At 39.5% G+C, this 20674-nt stretch overlaps 1 protein-coding gene across 3 annotated transcripts in view; it reads right to left on the minus strand.

Moving 5' to 3' along the window:
* Positions 1-3002: 3002 nt before the first annotated feature.
* RNF19A (ring finger protein 19A, RBR E3 ubiquitin protein ligase) overlaps positions 3003-20674 on the minus strand; it is a 57637-nt gene continuing 39965 nt past the window's right edge. For all 3 annotated transcript variants that reach the window (XM_053944217.1, XM_053944202.1, XM_053944210.1), the window contains 8 exons: positions 17453-17661; positions 15410-15554; positions 14688-14850; positions 10156-10270; positions 7981-8142; positions 7123-7336; positions 5580-5723; positions 3003-5211 (listed from right to left, as the gene is read on the minus strand). In XM_053944217.1, coding sequence (XP_053800192.1) covers positions 4527-5211; positions 5580-5723; positions 7123-7336; positions 7981-8142; positions 10156-10270; positions 14688-14850; positions 15410-15554; positions 17453-17661 — 1837 coding nt within the window. In that variant the 3' untranslated portion in view covers positions 3003-4526. The remainder of the gene's footprint in view (positions 5212-5579; positions 5724-7122; positions 7337-7980; positions 8143-10155; positions 10271-14687; positions 14851-15409; positions 15555-17452; positions 17662-20674) is intronic.

The raw sequence follows: 20674 nt of genomic DNA on the forward strand, positions 1-20674 counted from the left end.
TCTGTAGCCAGGAAAAATGCAGACAGTGGCCAGGGAATAAATAGCATGGGAACAAGGGGGTCACACTGTTATTTTTTATCCTTGCAAAGTATTTTTGACATTTTTCAAGAAACCAGCCTCAGGCTCACAGGGGCTACCAGGCCTGAGTGTCAGCATGGCAGGGTTGCTTCCCTGGCTAAAAAGTCAATGTACCACAGGACCACCACTCTCCCAATCTCCCTGCCCGGTGGTGCAGGCAGTGGTGAGAGCTCGGTTACTGGCGTAAACGTTATGTGGGATGTATTTCCACTCATCAGAACCTGCTCTGCTTTGTATAATCCAGGCCTTTCAGAAGACTTAGACTTGTTCATTACAATAAACAAAATAACATCATCTTGAACAGCAGGGAACAAAGCTTCTTCCCTGCTGTAATCAAGACTTATGATCCAAGTCAGTGTAACTCTGCTCAGTGCCTGTGAGCTGCAGCTACCCAAGGGACAAAGGGCCAGCACATGGAGCAGGGCTCACCCTGGCTGGCTGAGGGGGGTGAATTATCACCAACCCGAGTCCTCGCTCCTGCCCTGGGCCCTGCCCATGGGGATGTAACACACTGCACCACAGCCGAAGCCTCCAGCTGTGGCAGTGCCATTTCCTTGCAACCCTTTTGCACTTTTCAGTTGCTCCTTGCTAAATGCCACCCTTGTAAACACAGTCAGCGGCATGGGAGTGGTTTTCCTTGTAAGCAAGAGGGATTATAAAGTGCACCTCACACAGAATGCTGTGTTTAGAAATGTCTTGAGAATGGGGCCAGTGAGTAAAAGGAAGCTCAAGCCCACGCAACTCCATCAGCAGAGCTCTGGTGCCTAAACACAACCACTCCAATTGAGGCTGTTGGAAATTTAATGTCCTTATTGTTGAGATGGATTCAACAATAAAGCCAGCTTTCATAAAGCCAGCTCACCAGGATCTGGTGCAAGGAGAGCTGTACCTGGCAGCTTGCTGGGCTTGTCCTGCAAAATGCTTCCTGCTGGTCCCTGTGTGCAGGCAGGTGCTGAGACAGCCACACCTCAAAGATACTCAGTTACGCGGCCTGGCACATGAGCGAGGTGCGACAGCAGATTCATCTCCAGAGCCATCTGCCAAGACTTGGGGTTGTGTTCAGCACAGAAGTTCAGTGTCACCCCTAAGGCTGAGGATCCAACTCCTCCTTTTCCTCCAGACCAGCTTCAATTACCAAGTACATCACAGGTGCTTTCCTCTGTTTCTCCTACCCCTTGAGACCGAAGGCAACAAAGACATTGTCACCTGTCTGGGGCTGTGCTTCTCACCACGATTGGGCCTGGGGACTCTTCAGTCCTCACAGGGAAACCATTTTGCTCCCACAGCAACACCAGATTATTCCATCTGGGAAGACCAGTGTGTCACCTTTGGGACTGGCAGGAGCAGTCAAGGTGGTAACTGTGCTCTTCAGCTCTTGGTAATTTCAGAAAGTGATTCTAAATTAATCTCAACATCATTCCAAAGTTTCTGTTCAAGACTGCCACAATTTCACCTGAATTAGAATATTAATGGATTTTAGGTTCATTAATTCTAGTATTTTTCAACCTTCTGCTTGATTATTCTTAAAATGCATTATTATCCATGAGAGTGGTGGTATTACTAAGTAGGCAACTATTCAAAACTCAATCTGAATGATTGGAAGACATGTAAGTCAGTCAAAAAATCTTTATGCAACAGTAAAAAGCAATTAGCTCATACATGCAAAACTTTGTGACACTGATTGAATGAAAGGATGGATGTACAAGCCTGGATGCTTCACTACAACAAAGACATTCAAACACTATGAGGAAAGCTTTTATGATGGCTTTTATCTAATGTTGTAACTATCTCAAATAGTCTCAGATACAGCAGATACTAAAATAAATTTCCTCAAGATCCACAACCTCACATGAATTAGTCAAATTAGCCAGTAATCATGAAAAAAATTTCTGAAAAAGAATCAACTTACAGTAAATCTGTAAATAAGAGACTCATTTTCTGCATTAGTGTATTAATGGAAGTGTATATTTTACTTTTTCATAGACTCAAAATTTGGTGCTGCATTAAATTTAATGGTGCTGTTAAGACTGCCTATGAAATATTGCCTCTGAATTTAAAAATATTACAAAATTAATCAGCAAAACCATTTTCTGCTAAAAACTTACCTCCACAAAAAACTTACCTCCATTCTAATGTTACCTCTTAAAGTGATGTAAAATTATCAGATGATTTTGGAGTGACTGAAAATAATCGTTATTATTTGATAATTTTTTTTTACAAGAGTCAAACATATTTCCAAAAAGCTGCACAGCAAAATAGAGGTCCTGAGAAATTAAGAGGTAAGTTTAAACTTGCTGAAATAACTCTTCCATCTGACAGAAGTATAACTTGCATATGGGTTTGGAGTGAGGCAATCCAGCTTGGGCTTCCACAGTGCATCCCCATTGGTTTTAGTTTCTCACTTCCCTGGCCTCTCATGATGTAGGTGAGAAAATGAGCCTAAGGAACAGGCAGTTCAGCTCAGCAAAAAACACCAGGTGTTACCCAGAAACTCTGGCCAATCTGTGGTGTTTCAGAAAGAACTCTGTGCAGGCCATGTGAACTGAGAAGAGCGTCACTTTAGATGGAGAAAATAGAGTTTGAGTTTAGTCAGCCATCTGACTTGTGCCAAGATGGTGCAGTTCTGTTTAAAGAGCCCCTGCCAAAACAGCATCCCTCTCCCAAAACCATTTACTGTCCTGCCTGCCAGAGAGGCAGATCAGATTTATTTTCATTTTAGAGAAGGCAGAAATCTTGTACAAAATGCAACTGACTTTAGATCTTACATTTCCAAGAAGCAGAGCATTCAACTTCCAAAGCACATCTAATCAAATAAAAATATTTAAAGGCAGCAAGAGATTAGAGCAGTCAGGAAAAAAGGCTCCCTGGGAACACACACATTTTCATAAGGCTGATCAGCACATTAAACAATAGACCACTAGAAGTCAGTATTTAGACATTTATTTCAGATATGCAGTTTACACGCATATTATTGAGCAAAACCGAATTGCAAATATACAAATACTGTAACAAGCATTACCAAATAACGTAACTGGCACTAGTGTTATAAGCTATTACTGAAACTGGTGAGGATAAGTCATGGAAGAGGACTGTAGCTCATGGCATTCTTTTCATCCAATCAAACCTCCAGTAGCACCATAATGGCAATACATGAAACACAAGACATTGTTAACTGTTATTCTGAGATTCACAACTTTTTTTCATTTTAGTGAATTACTTAGCAAAAGAAAGGTTAACAGTGCAGGCGCTTTGGCCAACTTCAGCTTGTGTTCAGCTGTACATCTTCCATATGCAAAAGAAAAAGAAAAAAGCCAGCATATTTGGAACCCATCTTTGCACTTGGGCAGTCATTGCACTGCACTTAAGATTCTGGGACTGAAGACAGGCATGTCTTGCAAAGAGATGTCAAGTCCACTAAAGCCTGAGTGAGTCTTTGGTAGGCCAGTACCTCATTATTGTATCTACGACAGTCATTTTATTCACTAGGATTTTCTTTTGTGATCCAAGGTGGCCAAAGAGGACATTCTGGAAAACATTACAGTAAAATCCTCAGACGACCAGGCACTTCAAACCCAGTCTTTTCCAAAGGCACCAAGAATGGATGGGGCACCAATTTTCCCCCTAATGAAAGGTGACTGCATCTACTTTTCTACAATGCTTAGAAATCACTGGATTGTTATTTTACAGTTTTTATACACTATATAGTAGCCTTACCTGCTGCGTGATTGGTTGCATGAATAAATAGGTAGCCCCACTGCTCTACACAGGTGATGTCTCCATTCCACCATATATTACGTACCCATTTCTTATGTTTTGAAATTATGTAAAAGCCATAACCTTGCTCAAAGTGTACACACATACAAACACTTCTGACACAGGCTACATCCATCTGAAGATATGTAGTTCATTCTACATGCATTCTAAATACAGTGTGTCCAGTTATGAAACAAAATTGTCATTCTGAATAGTCACTGTTGAAGTATGTTTGTATAGGTCTCTGCAGGTCTTTGCTTCCCTTAAATTTAAGGGCTCACACAAGAATGGTTTTAAGTCACTAATGCTCAGCTAACACCCTTTATCCCAAACCCCATATTTTCCAAGTGAACAGTGCAGGACATATTATTCATTTCAGCATTTAACATATTAAGAATTTACCAATTTTTATCTAAATACACCAAGTATACGCTTTCAAGTGAAGTTGTGGCAAAAATACAAAACATGGAGATATTTGTACTGCTGTAATGCACTTGGTTAAAGCCTTCATGTCTCTTCACACAGGTCAAAGATCCATAGGAAGTATTTTGCCTTATCAGACAAGTATCTAGAAAATGCAGTTGTATCAAAACCTTGCTTCTGCTGGTCACCTGAAACTTATGGAAGTTGCATGTGATTCAACCAGCTTTGACAGGGTTCTTTAATGGCAAATCTATTTTGCAGCACTTACAGATTTACATTTCAGTCTGAATAGCAGTGCTTAATTCCACAGCCTGTTGTGAATGGTTGTTGTTTGTTTCTTTCAGTGTTTCACCGACACCTAAATCTGCATCTGTCGAAGATCCGTTATGAATGCTTTCCTCAGCAATGTAACTCAGCTGTGGAACATCAGTGCTTGGGGCTGCTGGAACAGGCACAGGGATTCCACTCGGCTGTGGAGAATTTTCCAAGCGATCATTTTCCACCTCTGGGAGAACACTGACTGTGGTAAAGCGAGTGTGATAGTCGCTGGAACCATGGCTACAGGAAGTTTTCATACTTTCCATATCTGAGCAACTGAACTCAGAGAAATGGCTGGAGTGTGAATCTGCTACAGATGGAATACTATCGCTCAGAGAGGGAGAGTCAAATTCACTGGAGTTTGTGCTTTGCTGCTCCAACAGCTGAGCATCCATGTCCTCTCTCGTCTCATTAATCTTCATGCTACTCTTCTTTCTCAGCTTACCTTTGCACTTCTTCCCCGCCGTGCTGTCCTTGGACCACTTGGTGGCGCCGGCTTTGCCTTCGGGCGGGCCGGAGCAGCCGGCGGGGCCGCGCCCGGCAGCACTGCCGTCCTCCACGCTGCTGCTCCCGCTGTGGTGCCGGAACTTGGCTGGCTTGGATTCGATATCCACCTGCACTTCCAGGCTGTTACCTTCCCTAGAACAGGGGAGAATCCGTGAGTGTAAGAGGTTGTCGGAGGGTGGAACAAACTCTTGCTGCTTTCCAGCATACACAGTGAAAGTGAGAGGGATATATCTTGTGAAGAGAAATGTTTAACCAAATAAACAGCCCAAAGGAAAACACAAAGTCTGAAAAACCAAACTCTTTACTGAGCTACAGCAATGGCATTCCTCTTTGGAAATAACCCTGGCAAAATGCAGAAAGCAGTCACATGTAATTCCATTTGTAACAAAATCTACAATTTCAAAGTGTAATCTTGAATGTAGAACAGCTGAGGCATGCTTAAAAAAATCCTTTAATAAGCAAGGCTTATAAATATTCTATTTTCACCACATTTCTCTTACCTGTCCAAAGGGATGTAGGAGTTCAGAATGGATCCTGCCATTGCTTTGGTACTGGCATTGTCACTAACTGTCCCCAAGCTAACTGTGCCAGATTCTCCACTCAGACTGTATCGTTCTTTCTGCACATCTGCTTGTACTTCCAGTCTTTGAAAGAGAGAGAGAAAGTTACATATACTACCACATCAGTTAAAGCATACTTTCTGAAAATTAGTGTCACCTTGTAGATGGCAGTAAGTAAATAAGTCAGTAATTATTAAATAGTTCCTGAGTCACTCCAGTATTGAAGGGTTTATTTACCCTACTGACACATGGTCTTCATTCTCACTGCCAAAATTACTATTTTTTGATTAAAACCAAGCAAAAAAAACCACCTCAAAGCAAGACCAGACTAATTTCCTAAAGTGTTAACTGAAAGTTCTGGATTCTTTCCCTCCTGAGATTTACAAGGACAGCTTCCAGGTTCAGCTAAAGTTCTTCTGCAGATAGTACGCTATACTCTAAAAATGGTAAAAACAATCAGAAGGGTACATAAATTCAAGACATGATAGTACCCATGTATCCCCTGCTGCAAATTACTACTAATCAAATATGAGGCAGAGAACTGTGTTCTGTACTCTGCTTTACATGGTATTGCTATCAACTGCAACAGGAACAATAGAAATCTGAGCAGTCTTAAGCTGAGCTCAGCAGATATGCCAGAAATCAAATGACAAGCTTTTTTACAAATGTCTTGTTTATCTGTGTACTGACATTGAAATTAAGTGTTTGTTTTTTTGTTTTGTTTTGTTTTAACTCTCAGCTCTTTAAAGAAGAGGGTATGTATATCTCACTCAGCAGTCACAGACTGGTACACCTGTCCCAGCAGAGGGGAACTCTTGATATCCCACTCTGTTTATTCTGTATAGCCTGGAATGTCAAATTACTCAAAATGAGCAGTGTTGGCAGCTGATTTAAGGACCGAATTCCATTCTGAACCCCACATGCTAACACTCTTTCTACACACTCCCTTTCTCTTCAGGGTGCACGAGAGCCAACTACCAGAAAGGTCCAAATTCACAAAAGGCATTGAGCATGCGACAAGAAGCTGCCACCTTGGCAAGGCCAGATGTTCATCTGCCTCCCCTCCTCCCTAAAGTGCATTTGGAGTCCACACTCCACCCAGGTGTTCTGAAGGCACAGCTTGGTACCTGCAGACCAAAGGAGTCAGGAGTTCTGACTATTGGATGAGGTGCACCAGAGAACAAAACTGTGTTAGAGATGAGCTGCCTCCCTCTGACTCCTGCCTTACAGGCAGCTCTCCTGGGAAGCAAGAGAACAAGATCTCAGACCCCACTCAGCCTAAACAAAAGCAAAGTCTTGAGGATTATGGTCAGACAGGATCTCTTGAAAATCAGTAAGTCTGTCAGGGATGAACCGTTTATCTCCCAGAGACACTTCCTTTTAATAGGAATTGATATCAAAAAGCAAAACTTGGGAAGCCGAGGAGGTGCACTCGCTGTGCCTGCATGTGAGCAGGGCAGGGCAGGGCTCTGCAGTGGCTCACCTGTTAAAGCAGTTCACCATGGCGCTCCCCGAGAGGCTCCCCGTGATGCTGGCCCCAGCCAGGGCCATGGTGCTCGCTGTCTCGCTCAGGTTGTCCCGGATGGCTCCGATCCTGTCCATGTGGCTGCCGCTGGCGCTCAGGCTGCCCGTCAGGCCCCCCACGCTCCCCTCCCCTATGCTGGGGTTGTGACGCGCCTCTGCCACCGACGTGCTATCTACAGAAACAGAGAAGGCTCCTCAGCCATGGAAGCAGCACTCAGCTGTTTCTAGAACGTGACAATGAAAGCTGTTTCTGAAATTATGCTGAGAAGAAGGTTTTATAAAACATATGGTCACAAAAAGAGAACTTTGTCAAAAAAAAAAATCCCAAAAACCCAGAAATAATTTAAAAAGGCACCTTTTTTGGTGCTGTTATAATGGTTATGCCTGACATCACATACTTAAGACAGCAAAAAAATAACCATGGATAGGACAGGAAACATGGATAAAAGGAATGCAGAGAGACCCCATCACACAGGGTAGTGCCATATAATCAAAAAATTGAAGCATCAGACCAGTCTTTAGTTGGCTCTATTAGAAATAAAACATCTAACCAGCTTCCACAAACCAGGATTCTGAAATAGCAACATTAATACTATGTTAAAACTTTTACCTATGGAGAAGACTTGAGTTTGGCTTTGATTAAAACGGGCAATAACATTTGTAATACAGCCCAGCACAAAATGACACAGAGAAGCAATTGTCATCTGAGAGGTGCAATTTCAGCAATAAGTAGAAGCAGTCCCAAATTCAAGTAACTACTCTAGTATCAAGTCACAAAGCCCATATTTATAGAAAACAGAGCACCGAATTTTCTTACCTACAGCTGCATTTGTTCCACCAACATTTATATCATTTTCATCATCAAATTCTATCCTGACACCTTTTCCATTTCCAGCTGACACACCACAGCCTCCACTTCGGCACAGGGAAATTGGAACAACTCCATACACATAAGCCAGCATAATAGGAACACCAATACCTACAGCGGGAAGTAGAGTCTTTCATTAAAAGTGACTTTTACTTTACAACCTTTCATAAAGGCAACTTCATTTTCCAAGATTACTTAATATTTGCTTAATATTACACTTGAAAGAGATCAGGAGGGAGCAAAATTAAGAAATATCAGTAAATCACTAAGGTGAAATGACAGGAAAGTACTTTCAGCAGGCAGAATGTCTTCTGTCAGCATTGGTAGGATGAGAAGCTTAATGACTGATGAATACTTTCCCTATGTCCATAACATACTTTGCAAACAAAATTGAAGTCCTTTAAAGATTCACAAAAGCTCCATTTGGGACTCCACTGTTCCTCCTGAGAGGTAGAAATAGCAGAGATCTATTTCAAATGTTACTCAACTAAAAATGTTAGTACCGCTACTACTTTAATAAGGGGCTTCAATTTACATCCACTTAAGGGAGACATGGCTTTGCTATCAATTTAATAGGACTTAACATTATTATTACTCTGGGATTTTTCAATATAAGTTTTCCTTAAAAGTAAAAAATTCAGTGGAGTATGGTGGCAGGAATTCAGGGAAACCAGCTAAAGGAACTGGAGACTAAAGCACACACATCCATCCCACCACTTCGACTGGACAATGGAAGTTAGTCCTTTGGCATATTAATTAAATTATCCTATGGCTTTGCTGATGGAAGTAGGACAGAAGGTACAAAAACCTTTGGTTGAAAAATGTCAAATTGGCACATTCTGAAAAAGTCAGGAGAGAAAGCGACCTAATATAAAGGCTACTCAGTCTATTCTAACAGAAGGGTTCCAAAGTCTCCTTCACTAGAAATTTCTCACATTCAAGGAGGAACTCCATACTCTTATGGTCATTATTTTGGAAACCACACAATGCCCTGAGACTGAAGGCCGTTTGTTAATGGCAATGGGGCAAGAGCAAAACTCTACAAAACAAAACCCAACTGCTTTCACTGGAAAGCCACGTTTCCTCTCTGTTCAGGAATAAGAAACAGCTTGAGAGAAATGAAGTAAGGCAGACCTATAAATACAACTATGACACTCTGTGTCCCACCACCTGTTTAGCAGGGATCTGACACCACAGCCACATGAGAACAATGCAATGCAGACTGACACCAGTTTCATGGCTGGCATATCCTCCACCATTGATAACAAGCAGTTTAATGCCACAAAAATTGAATCCTCACCGGCTAAAAACTGAATCCTCACTGGCAAGAGGTGACCTCATATTATGGAGGTTACTCATTACTCTCTGAGCATTGCTTCTGGCACAAGGAGGAACATTACAGACAAAACTGTGTGTGCATGGGGCTGGTCCAGCATAAAACTAAATGGTGGGCCTTAGAATAAGTCAGCTATCCACAGCAGCTTAATGTGCAACTGTGAAGATGCCTGTGCTGCAACAAAGAAACATGGCAGTGCCAGGCAAGTCCCCACCTTTAAAAAAAAAAAAAATCTGGGTTTACAGTGATCTTGAAATTACCTGGGAAGATGAGACAACTATTTTGTAAGGAACAGCAAGATTCTCCTTAAAGGCTATCCTCAACAACCACCATGATAAACAGTGCGATGCAATTTGAACTGAGTCCCAGGGCAAAACAAGTGGTTTGTCAACTACTGCAATGTTAAGTGTAAGAGACTCTTTTTGTTCTGCATGGAGAAAATTTTGATATGAAGATATTAAAATATTAACAGACTCTCTGGCATCAGTTTTTTTCTTGATCATTTAAAAAAATCTCTAAATATTTCAATCTTAAAAGCTAGAAGTAACAATGTGGAAACTTCCATTTCCAAGATAAAAATTAGTTTTAATTCTTAGGAAATGCTACATTAAAATCAAGTACTGTATTCTTGACTCTGCTGTAATAAATGTATAACCTCAGACTCTTCCTTGTCTTTGTTCCTTCACCTGTAAAAGGAAACTACAGCACTTAGCTGTGTCATTCATGAGTGTTTACAGAGTTCTGGTTGCAAGGTGCTACCAAGACACAAAACAGTAGTATTTGCTTACCTACAGTTACTGCAGCTACAACTGGAGAAACAATTACAGATAAGGTTACACCACCTGCTATAGCCAAGTTTCGTTTGTGCTTTGAAATATCTTTGCCTTCGTATCGATTGTGAATCTTGAAAGAAGAAAAGAAAGGGGGTTTAGAGTATTATCAACATCAATAACACATTGCTCCAAGGATGGAAGAAGTGCAATCATCACTTCTATGCAATGATTTATTTCTTATCTCAAAGAAAATAAAATTTATACATATCCTAATTTCAGGCAACCTCTTACAAGTAAGAAGTCCTTCCATGCAGCAATTAAGCATTTATTCTCAGCCTCAAGTTTGAAGAGCTAAGTAATTGAAGAGCTTTGTTTAATCATTACTCCAGCTTACATAGCTGGGAAAAGTAGACAAACTTTCAGGATAAAGGAATTGCCACATATGATCAAATTGACACGTCTTATTCCCAGTTGTCTTTTCCCTGAACAGTATGGAATTGAAACTTTCACAGATTACTAGATCTATAGAAACAGATTGACATAACAGAGCCATGAGAGAGCCTTCACCAAACATAGCCTGGAAGGAGGGGAAAGCAAGAACTCCATTGCTCCAGCACCCTCTCAAGACAAACTCTTGAGACAAGAAATGTTTTTGCAAACCTGAGTCTTAGCTGTGCTTCTGTTTACTGAGGAACCTGCTACCCAAACCTCTTACTGATGGTTTAAGTTTGCAATAACTCTGAAATGTGACTGCCTTAAATTTACCTGCCACAAACCCCACAAGAACCTGAAAGGCTTTTAAAGATCACTGTTACACAGAGACTTCCCACATTTGTGTTTCATTTACTCTCTAGGAACATGGTTTCTCTGAGGTATCCACAACATCTGTCATCATTCTTGGCTAAGATATAATTACAAAGGAACAACAGGTATCTTAACGGCTGTCACAAAGCCAAGTTAATCCTCACTCCATCTAAGGAAGAACACAAAAGATGAGTACGCAAGAAGACAATGAAAAAAATGAGTTGCATGTCATGCTTTCTAAATAGCATGTCATTGAATGCTGTGCTTTCTAAAATATAATTTCAATTAGAGATTTGGTAGGGCTGTCTCATTTTGGAATAAACAACGTCTTTGTTCAGGCAAGGCAGGCAAGAGCAGAGAAGGCAATGTGCTTTGTGCAAAGAGAATGCATTTACTTGCTCTGAAGTACATTATACAGACAGCAATACAGAGTGAGGGAGCACTTCAATATTGAACATGCCTAAGGATTAAAAAGGAAAAATTGAACCTGAACACTCTCACAGTATGAGTGTGTAAGAATTATAAACCCAGAAAGATTGGGTTTCATGGGGCTCTGAGCAATTAGCAGGATCGCCTAAGGCACTGAATTTTACTGTTATGGACAATTATGACTCCTGAAACTAAAGGCATAATACAACAAACAGACATCCATAAAGGGTACTGGATTCCTTAAACACAAAGCAAAAAAAAAAAACAAACAAAAAAACCCCAAAAACATCAAGACAGAAGGTTACACTGGTAGAAACTACTATGAAATAAGAAACTTCTGGATATTGAAATAGTAAAGAATGACCAAACAAAAATACTAGGCCAGAAGAGAGATTTCAATAAACACAGAAACCTATCAGGTTACAAGACTTATATCTGTAAAACCAGAACAGTAGCACTTCCTCAAGGAAATTCTATCAAAGCACAAGCACAAACTCTTCCAATGCAAAGGACAGACAGAATGTTGAAAAAGAACAATGAAGCTTCCTTTACCAAAGCAGCAGCAACATTAAGGAAATAAAAAGTAGGTCAGATTACTATGAATGGGTATAGAAGAACAGCATGAGGTTGTTAGGCCAAAATCAGAAAGGTTAAACTAGAGGAGACAAAAAGCAAGGGATATCAAAATCAAGAAGAAATTATTCTACGAGTACAGTGCTGGTAAAAGGAAGACCAAATTGGATAAATTTGCTGTTTAACAAAAATGAAAGACAGCCAGAAGATGAAACTGGAGACCTGCTCCTATTTTCTTTTCCCTTCAGTTGTCATTGAAGACCAACTGTGAGCCAGACAACTGGTGACAAAGAAGTAAGATCTGTACAAATACAGCAGATTGGAGTGTACTTACATGAGCTGATCTGAGAAATACCTCAGCACGCCAAATTTCAGAGTCATTAATAGTAATTTTTGAAAATTATTATTAGTAGATGTCTGAAAAAAAATCCAGGAAAACTGGAAATGGTTAAATGGCAATGACAATCTTGAAAAGGGTATAAACCAAGAAGCTGAGGAAGTAAAAGACCACTGAATGAACTTTCATTTCCTGAAAACTGGGACCTTGTAAACATCAAAGCAAAGGTAGGAAACGAAAAGGTCACACTGAATTTTTTTTCAAGTAGAAATCATGCCAATTAAATTTTCTCCTGTAACAAGATACCTCAGCCTTGAGGATGGGGAGAAACAGATGTCACACACTGACTAATTAAATTCTTACATTCCTGTATGACACTCAAGCAGTTATAAAAGTCCAGACTGAAAAAAAGGAGAGAAATCTATTAAGCTTCATGTGAAACTACAGAAAATATGTGAATAGTAATTTTTTGGAACTACCCAAACAGAGACTCTTCACTTCATACTTCTTCTGAGAGATGTGCCTTGGAACCAAGAATATTGAACATTTTCATTAATGTGGAAGATGGAAGGAGAAGAATGTGTGTGTTGAAATTCAGGCCAATACAATCTGGCACGGTTGCAAGAATGCCAGAACTCACTCCAGTCGTGAGAAGCTGAAAAAATGGTCTGAAATGACCAGGTGCAGCTGAAAGGCATGGAGTTCAAGACTACCTGTAGGAAGAAGCCAGTTGCCTGAATTACCAGTACATGGGAAAGGGTTTGTGTTTTAGAGCACACAAAATGAAGATAGCATGTTGTTGAAGAGAAGGTAACTGGTAGTTACTGACACAGAATTACCCTTTCATTTAACTCAGCAGTAGTAATGCTGCAGCTTCACTGCTGTATTCAAACTGGACAAAAAGGTGGCATGAACAGCTACAAAGAAATCCCGAAGAGGAGAATCAGAAACCTAAAACAATGTTTTCTTGACAGTTCATCAAGAAAAGCTAGAAGTGCTAGGTTTGTTAAGAATGGACCTAGAGTATCATTAAATATGTAACAGCATATTGCAAAACAAAAGGATTCTCTGCATCAGCTGAAGAATAGGGCAGTAGGAATCTAATGTTAATTATCTTCCTATACCTATGTTAAAAACACTAAGTTCTTCTAAGAAAACCAAGCTTGAAGGGCCTGTGGGATCTCCATCATCAGATGCTTTGAAGTGCAAATATCTGATAGGGGTTGCAGAGAAATGACCACTAAGCACTGGGGTACAACCGAAATTCTCATGAGCCTGCCCTGACAGACTAATGCCCTGAGACTTTAATACATGGAAGGTGCTCTGTGATGGGGTCCTATTCCAAAATATAATGAGAAAAGCTAATTATGCAAATGTAATTTGAAACAGGTAACTGCTGCCTTCTTCCCTTCCTCACTTAGAAGGTTCTAATGAATTTATGGGACCAAGCCGTAACAGAATTAAAAGGGTCAAAACCCAACTGTAGCAGATAGCAGGGTACTTGCTAGAAAGAAAAAGATTCAATAGATACAGTGGAAAAGCTGCACCCCAGAACATTTTGTCTAGCAGACACACTCCCCCTTTCCTCCCTAATAAATGCAGAATTATGAGTCTGTGCCAGTCACTGCGAGAATCTATGCTGATAAAAGCAGAAAAACAAATCTTCAAAGCCATCATTTCAAAGAAAAGCCTATTTCCAAAAGATCTGGATAACTTATTACTATATCCTAAATTACATATAAGAGTTTGTTGATTACTTCATAGTAAAAGCTATTATATTTTAAGAGGAAATATATAAACTGCCTTCTGATTAACATGGTTGTTTCTAGCTCCTTCCCAGAAGAAGTAAAATGAAGACAGGCTACCTAGCACTGAACACTGCTCCACATTGGTGGACTGGCCCAAGGCAATTAACAAGCTGCTGAGTAGAAATGCTTAAATATGTGTATACACAAACCTGAACTAGCATCGTTTTTTTATACTAAAATCCTGGTAACTATCTTCTTTTAAGAAAAAAAAATCCTTTTTGTCTTCTTTGTGCTCTAAAAATTGTTTCATTTTAAGGGACAGAAGGGGAACCAGAGATCAAAACCAGAGCAATTTTGAAAAAACATGCAGGAGCTTTCATGGCAGGATGTAGAAATTGGAAAATATTCAGTGTTTTGCTCTGCATGTTTTAAGAGAATCTGGATTCTTAAAAACACTGATTTTCGTTCCTGTACAACTGACACAAATATCCTTAAACAAAGCAGGGGTTGGGTGCTTTGGTTTTTTGAAGATTGTTTTTTTGTTTTGTTTTTTTCTTTTAGAGGCCAGTTAAGATACCCAACTGAACATAGAATCACCCAAGCCATACAACAGAAGGTAAAACCTGAAGCATGCTGGGAGTTGTAGCACTTTTTACCTTACGTCCCACATACACAGGAATGCCAATAATCATAGCAGGAATAGCAATGCCAGCTATTAGGGCAATTCCTACAGGAGCTCCAACAAGTGTCCCTAGTTGCCACAGGATTTTCTTCTTACGGCTCCATGGTTTCTTTCCCCAAAATGTGCAACCTGATGGGCTAACAGAGAGAAATAAAAATGCTGTAAAGAAGCAGTAAGTAAATCAAGGTAGCTGTACACTACTGAACATTTCTTTAGTTACAAAATTTTTGTCCCTAGGTTCAAGTTACACATGTAACACATCATCAGTTATTTCTTCAGGTTTTTTCTTTTTTTTGCCTTGAGATCATATTTTGCAATGTAACAAGAAGCATATTGCTACACATCAATCTATGGTTCACAGTAAGCTGTATAAATAGAACTTCTCTATTGCCTAATACAAGGACAATACAGGAGTATTAAGACATCAGTAAAAAGAGGGTGTGTTAATCCAAAATACTTGATTTGTACTAAGAACATGTTGCATGCATAGAATTTACAAAATATTTTAAAATAAAAATAATAAAGCACTAATTTAAATACATGTTTTGAAAACAGACTTAATTCTCTAATATGAATACTTCAACTGTGATTCTCTAATCCAAGAAGAAAGCCAGACTTATAGCACTTGGGAATCTCCTTCTAAATACTTTAGAAAACAAATCACCAACCACATAGAATTTTTTTTCTTAAATGTACCTTAAATAATGTAAATCTGAGATCTCTTTCATACATAGCCAACAGAATTCACAGCCACAGACAGCACAAGTCATATGATTGCAGCTTCCATCATTCATTTTTATTATATAAGCAGCACAGCGGGGGCATGGCTTTATGTCATCAGCTGTTTAAAAATGAATATTAGAATCATATCAGTTCCTTAGACAATCAAATATAATCACAATACAGACATATATTTGGGAAAACTGATCCAACCATTATCTGAAAAACTGAAGAAGTTTTTTACAAGGTTGCTTTACAAATCTTCATTTGGCCATGACTTGGTATCAAATTTGTTTTTACAAACCTTGGACCAAGCAAAACTAATGAAAACAAGGTGTATAGACCACATTCAAGAAACTAAATAGTTAATGCATACTCTCTGTTCAAGGATTTTCTAAGCTTAATGAAATATATATTAGAGTCTGACATTAAATATGTATGCTAACACAGGACTGATAATAAGGTCTCTTTAAATATAATCCTCTTTTACGTTTCATGCTGTTATGAATCTTGTACTTTAATATTCAGTCTCCACTCTGTTAACATATCTTAAATCCATCTCCCCATTCACATAAATGTACTTTGGTACTGCCAACCTCCTCTTCAGTCCTTTTCACAGCCCTACTTTATACTTACTCACTCCCTAAAAAAATACAGTGTAGCAGAAGAAAACTCTGGAGAATCTCTGTGTTCCCAAGTCAAATGTGGAAAAATTAGGTTAAACGACCAGCTCTGTCAAACAAGGGATCATTGAGCAACAGTGAAATACACACACACACTGCAGATGTGATCTTCAATCCTGTGTCGCACCTGCACTTTAGGACAAGCTATTTATTCACAGCAGCAGAAATACCTTGCAGCTCCTAGCACAGAACTCCAAGTTTATTGCCTCGGTGCTACTACGTAGGACAAAGGGAAAGGAGAGCACTTGCTTTATAGAAAGAATACCTAAAGAGGTGCAGAACCAGCAGATAAAAGTAGCGCTACCAACCCCAGTGCACAAGGAGTAAGCAGCTGAAAGGATTCATTAGCTACTCCCACACGGGAGCACAAGCACAGCCTACAGGGCAGAAAGTAAACAGAGCAAGTTCTTCAGACTGAGAGGAACTGAAAGGGTAAGGAAAGGAGCTGGTGTGCTAATTTATTTCGCTTATTTTCAATTTTATTTGAAAGCTAGAGCAAGATGCCAATTTTTAGGGCAAGATGAGATGCATTGTTAAAATAAGCCAGTGCAAATTACAAATTAGAGACTCTCAAGTCTGGGGCTCAATTGGAGAAAAACAGCTCTAACTACAAGGTGCAAGTGAGACTCTTTACCCCAAATATCTACCTTGCTTGCTCAGGCAGAGACAAAAGCTGCCAAATAAATCAGAGCTTGGTGTAATTCAGAGCCAATTCTTATCAACAGCAAACTGGAATTTTGATGTGCTAAACACTACTCTGAATAGTTTATGTGCTTTTTTTTGGGATTTACAAACAAGCTCAGCTTTAAGAGATGGAATTGTTTGCCTTCTGGTAGACAAGACAGATGAGCATTTCCTAGAAAACCTGAACTTAGTACTAATAAAGATGCCAAACATCAGAGCTGGCATCAGAGTAATAGTCTTTTTGAAAACAGAAAATCAGTGGTTACGAGTTTTAATTTTAACAGCTGAGGAACTTCACCTAGAGTGGAGAAAACAAGTGTACTAAGTAATACAACTAAAATAGTCAACATGCTAATGTTGACATGGGATGCCTTGCAGCAAGTTCATTTGATTTCCCGTTTTTCAACTACAAAGAACTTAAAATGGTGACAAGCTTTTAAGACTTAAGTCAGATGTTCTGGTCACAGAGTACTTCAAAGCATAACATTGAAAATCTTAATCCAAATTTAGAATTGTTATTTTATGTTTCTGAAAGACAAAGCATCTAATATCTACCTACCATGTCACTATTCCATTCTTTCCTTATCTAGGGTTACTTGTGCCAATGTACAGAAGAGATGTTTTACAGACACAGCACCCCAGTCAGAAATACCTGCTGCTCCAGATTCCTGGCTGTAACTGATCGATGACGAACGAATTGTTCTCAGGCGCAGACTCTGGGCTCTCTCCTGGCGAGCAGCATCGCAGGTCTGGTTGGGATGCCAGATTTGCTTACAGTGGTAGCAAAACTCCGTTCCGCAGCCTTCTCGCCCACACGTCAGTTTGGGGCAGCTGGCACATCCAAACGCGATCACAGCGTATCTTTAACATCAAGAGGGGCAAGAGAGAATTTTGTTAATAAAACCAATTCTATAGAACAAAGCTGACCAGACAGCTGTCAGAGCAGCTGAAGCAGGTACAAAGGCAGTGGACATCAGAAGCTGACTACTTCCTTCAGGAGGTGGCCAGCACCAGGTCCTAAATGCCAGTTCCACAACTCTATTGCCATGCCATTGGATTAAGATTGTACAGAAATACTATAATCACTGCAACACTCACTCACCTTTACTCCATGCAGTACTCAAATACACTGTATTTAAAGCTGAATGCAATACTGTAAGGGTTACAGTCACCAAGAAACCACAGTTTAGAAGAGTGGGACAATAAACCCTAAAAAGGTGTTTAAGCAATTAGGAAAAGTTATAGTTTCAAAAACGACCCAGTCATGTAGGCATGTCTTGGGTTGACCCTGTCCATGAGGGAGGATCCCTGCTAAGTGATCTGCACTGTAACCTACAGCTGTAATCACATCTGGTTTAGCACTGCAAGACATTTTAGGATTTTACTAGTTGCCTTTTATCATTAATACCACTACTTTAAACAGATGTTTGTTAACTCTTTGTATTTTAAAATGTCAAAACAACAAACTAAGTATTTTATAAATAGGATTTTGGTTTCTCAATAATTAAGGCATTTAAAAAAACCCCACAACTTCAAAGGCAAAAATTGGTAAGAGTTTGGGCCTCAATGCCACCTTTACTCTGACAATACTACAGAGCAAAAAAACTCCAAGAATGTTGAGACTTACAAAACTGTGTTGCACTACTTTGTAATCAGACACTACATGAACAGTTACACAATTATACAATGAGAGCTGAAGTGACAAAACTTGCTCATTAGACCTGCATTTCCAAGTTCACATGATAAAACCACAATGTGTTCACATTAACAGTAAATACAAACATAGGTATATATGTTTATTAATTCATACTCATTGTCGCTTTTTTCAAGGATTTTATGCAATAGCTTTCTTTTAAATATATAATACTAAGTCCACTGCTGTGAACATTTAAAACAGATGTATGCTTTTATTCACATGAAGAGGGTCCCTGAGTGGACTTCAACAGATTTGCAAACGCAACAAGACGTAAGTTTCAGTCTGTTCAAATGAAGGTAATTTTATCTTAAAAGACTGTTTATTTTTACCCCCTATCCATTTTATAGCAGTTGCATAAATTAGCTCAAAATATTCTTTGTTAGTAATGATACTTTAAAAAAATATTCCCACTCACAATTTAGCTATTTTTATTTCAGTAGCTAGGTCTGAAACTCTGCAAAGATAATGCAAATCCTATGCCTTCCATTATTGTTTTAAAACAGCCTATTTTATGTTCCTCCCTAGGAAATATCACAAACAAATAGGACTTCCAACATTTAACTTAGGGATGATGCAGTTACAAATAAGATACATGCTTGTCTGTTTACAAATATTTCTTGCTTTCCAAGTAGAGATTTATTTCAATAATTGGTAGACTCTTCTATATTGCTGCCAAGTTAATCAGCTTCATTTTCCCCACTTTCTGCAAACTAAAGAGATAATTGCTTTGCATGTACACAAAGAGACTCTGATCCAAACATTTCTTCAACATAGAGGGATACATTCAAGGCTTGCTAATGTTAGACCAAAAAAATCTCAAGTCTAAGACACCGAATAAAGTATCAATTTATATCCTGCCACCTTCCTATCACTAATAAAGCATGGGCACATCCCTGAAAGCACTCCCTAACTGGGACTGATGTATTTGGCACACCTTTAGAAAGTAACTTTTTAGACCAGAGCAAATCTCAGTTCAAACTATACAGGATTACAAGTTTAATTTTAACATTTGCATTCTTTTTAAAGGAGATGTTAAGGCCTAAAGTCCTTGCTTAGGCTGAGAGAAGGGACAACCAACCAAACTCAAAGTAATACCCAGTAAAAAAAAAAACAGATGCAGTAAGCCATTAATTGAAGGCTGCACAGTGAAAAGATGGATGAAGAATCTGTACTCTTTTGCATGATCTGCTTTTTGCCTTTTAAAGGTATAAAATTTTAGGAATTGCTTCTATCTCTTCTATGTCAGCAATACAATCTCAGAACAAAACCATTAAATAATTCAAACAGAAGAAAACACCGAACACATTTGGAATACTGATTCAATGACACTTGTTAAAATTACACTGGAGAACTGGTATGAAAAACAGAATATGAAGATATCGGTCTAGAAGGCTCATGAGGTTTCGTACCAGTGCTCCTTCCCCAGGGAAGGATCACCTATGTGACAGTGTCTCCTATCTCTCCTACCACTGCTGGTAGGTTACAGCTGGTCCAGACTTTCACAGTGTTTCAGGTAACAACCGTGATCAGGATGCATTTGAGCTTGCAACAGAAGCTGCAGATGAAGCAGCCCAGGGTCGCAAAGTCTGTGGTGCCAGTGGTACGGAGCATTCTGGCATGGGCTGCTGCAGTGCAGGAGACCCCTCAGCCCACCCAGGGCAGAGCTGCTGCAGCAGAGCTTCTCCTCCAAACTGATCTGCAGTTCTCCTGTGGGGAGGAGAAGTTGTTCTCCACTGGGACAGAAGTAAGAGCAATCTGGTACTGTAGATAACTTTTTTCAAGATCTGTTAGGTTTGTGTTTTGCTGTCCCTAGGACTTGTTTTTACCCAAACAGATTTGAAACAGAGAGGAAAAATAATTATTTTCTTATTAACCATTAAGTGTTGTTTTCTTAGAACCCAGGAGACCAATGATGCAAAAAAAACCCCTATGTTTTAACAGACTGATCTAGTTTCCCTCCATTTTTTCATTACCGGGATCAAACTTTTTATAATTATTTGCTCTTTATCTGATCCAGGTTTTTGACTTCATGTGATGCCAAACCCTGAAACAATACTACATGGGATGTTTGATCAATGCTGAGAAGAGCTGAAGCACTACTGTGCACCATCCATTTTTTACCTATTTGTGCAGTAATTTTTTCCTACCAAAAGACTCAATTTCACACCAATTTCCTAT

Source organism: Vidua chalybeata, chromosome 1 (genome assembly GCF_026979565.1).
Source record: "Vidua chalybeata isolate OUT-0048 chromosome 1, bVidCha1 merged haplotype, whole genome shotgun sequence".
Taxonomy (NCBI): domain Eukaryota; kingdom Metazoa; phylum Chordata; class Aves; order Passeriformes; family Viduidae; genus Vidua; species Vidua chalybeata.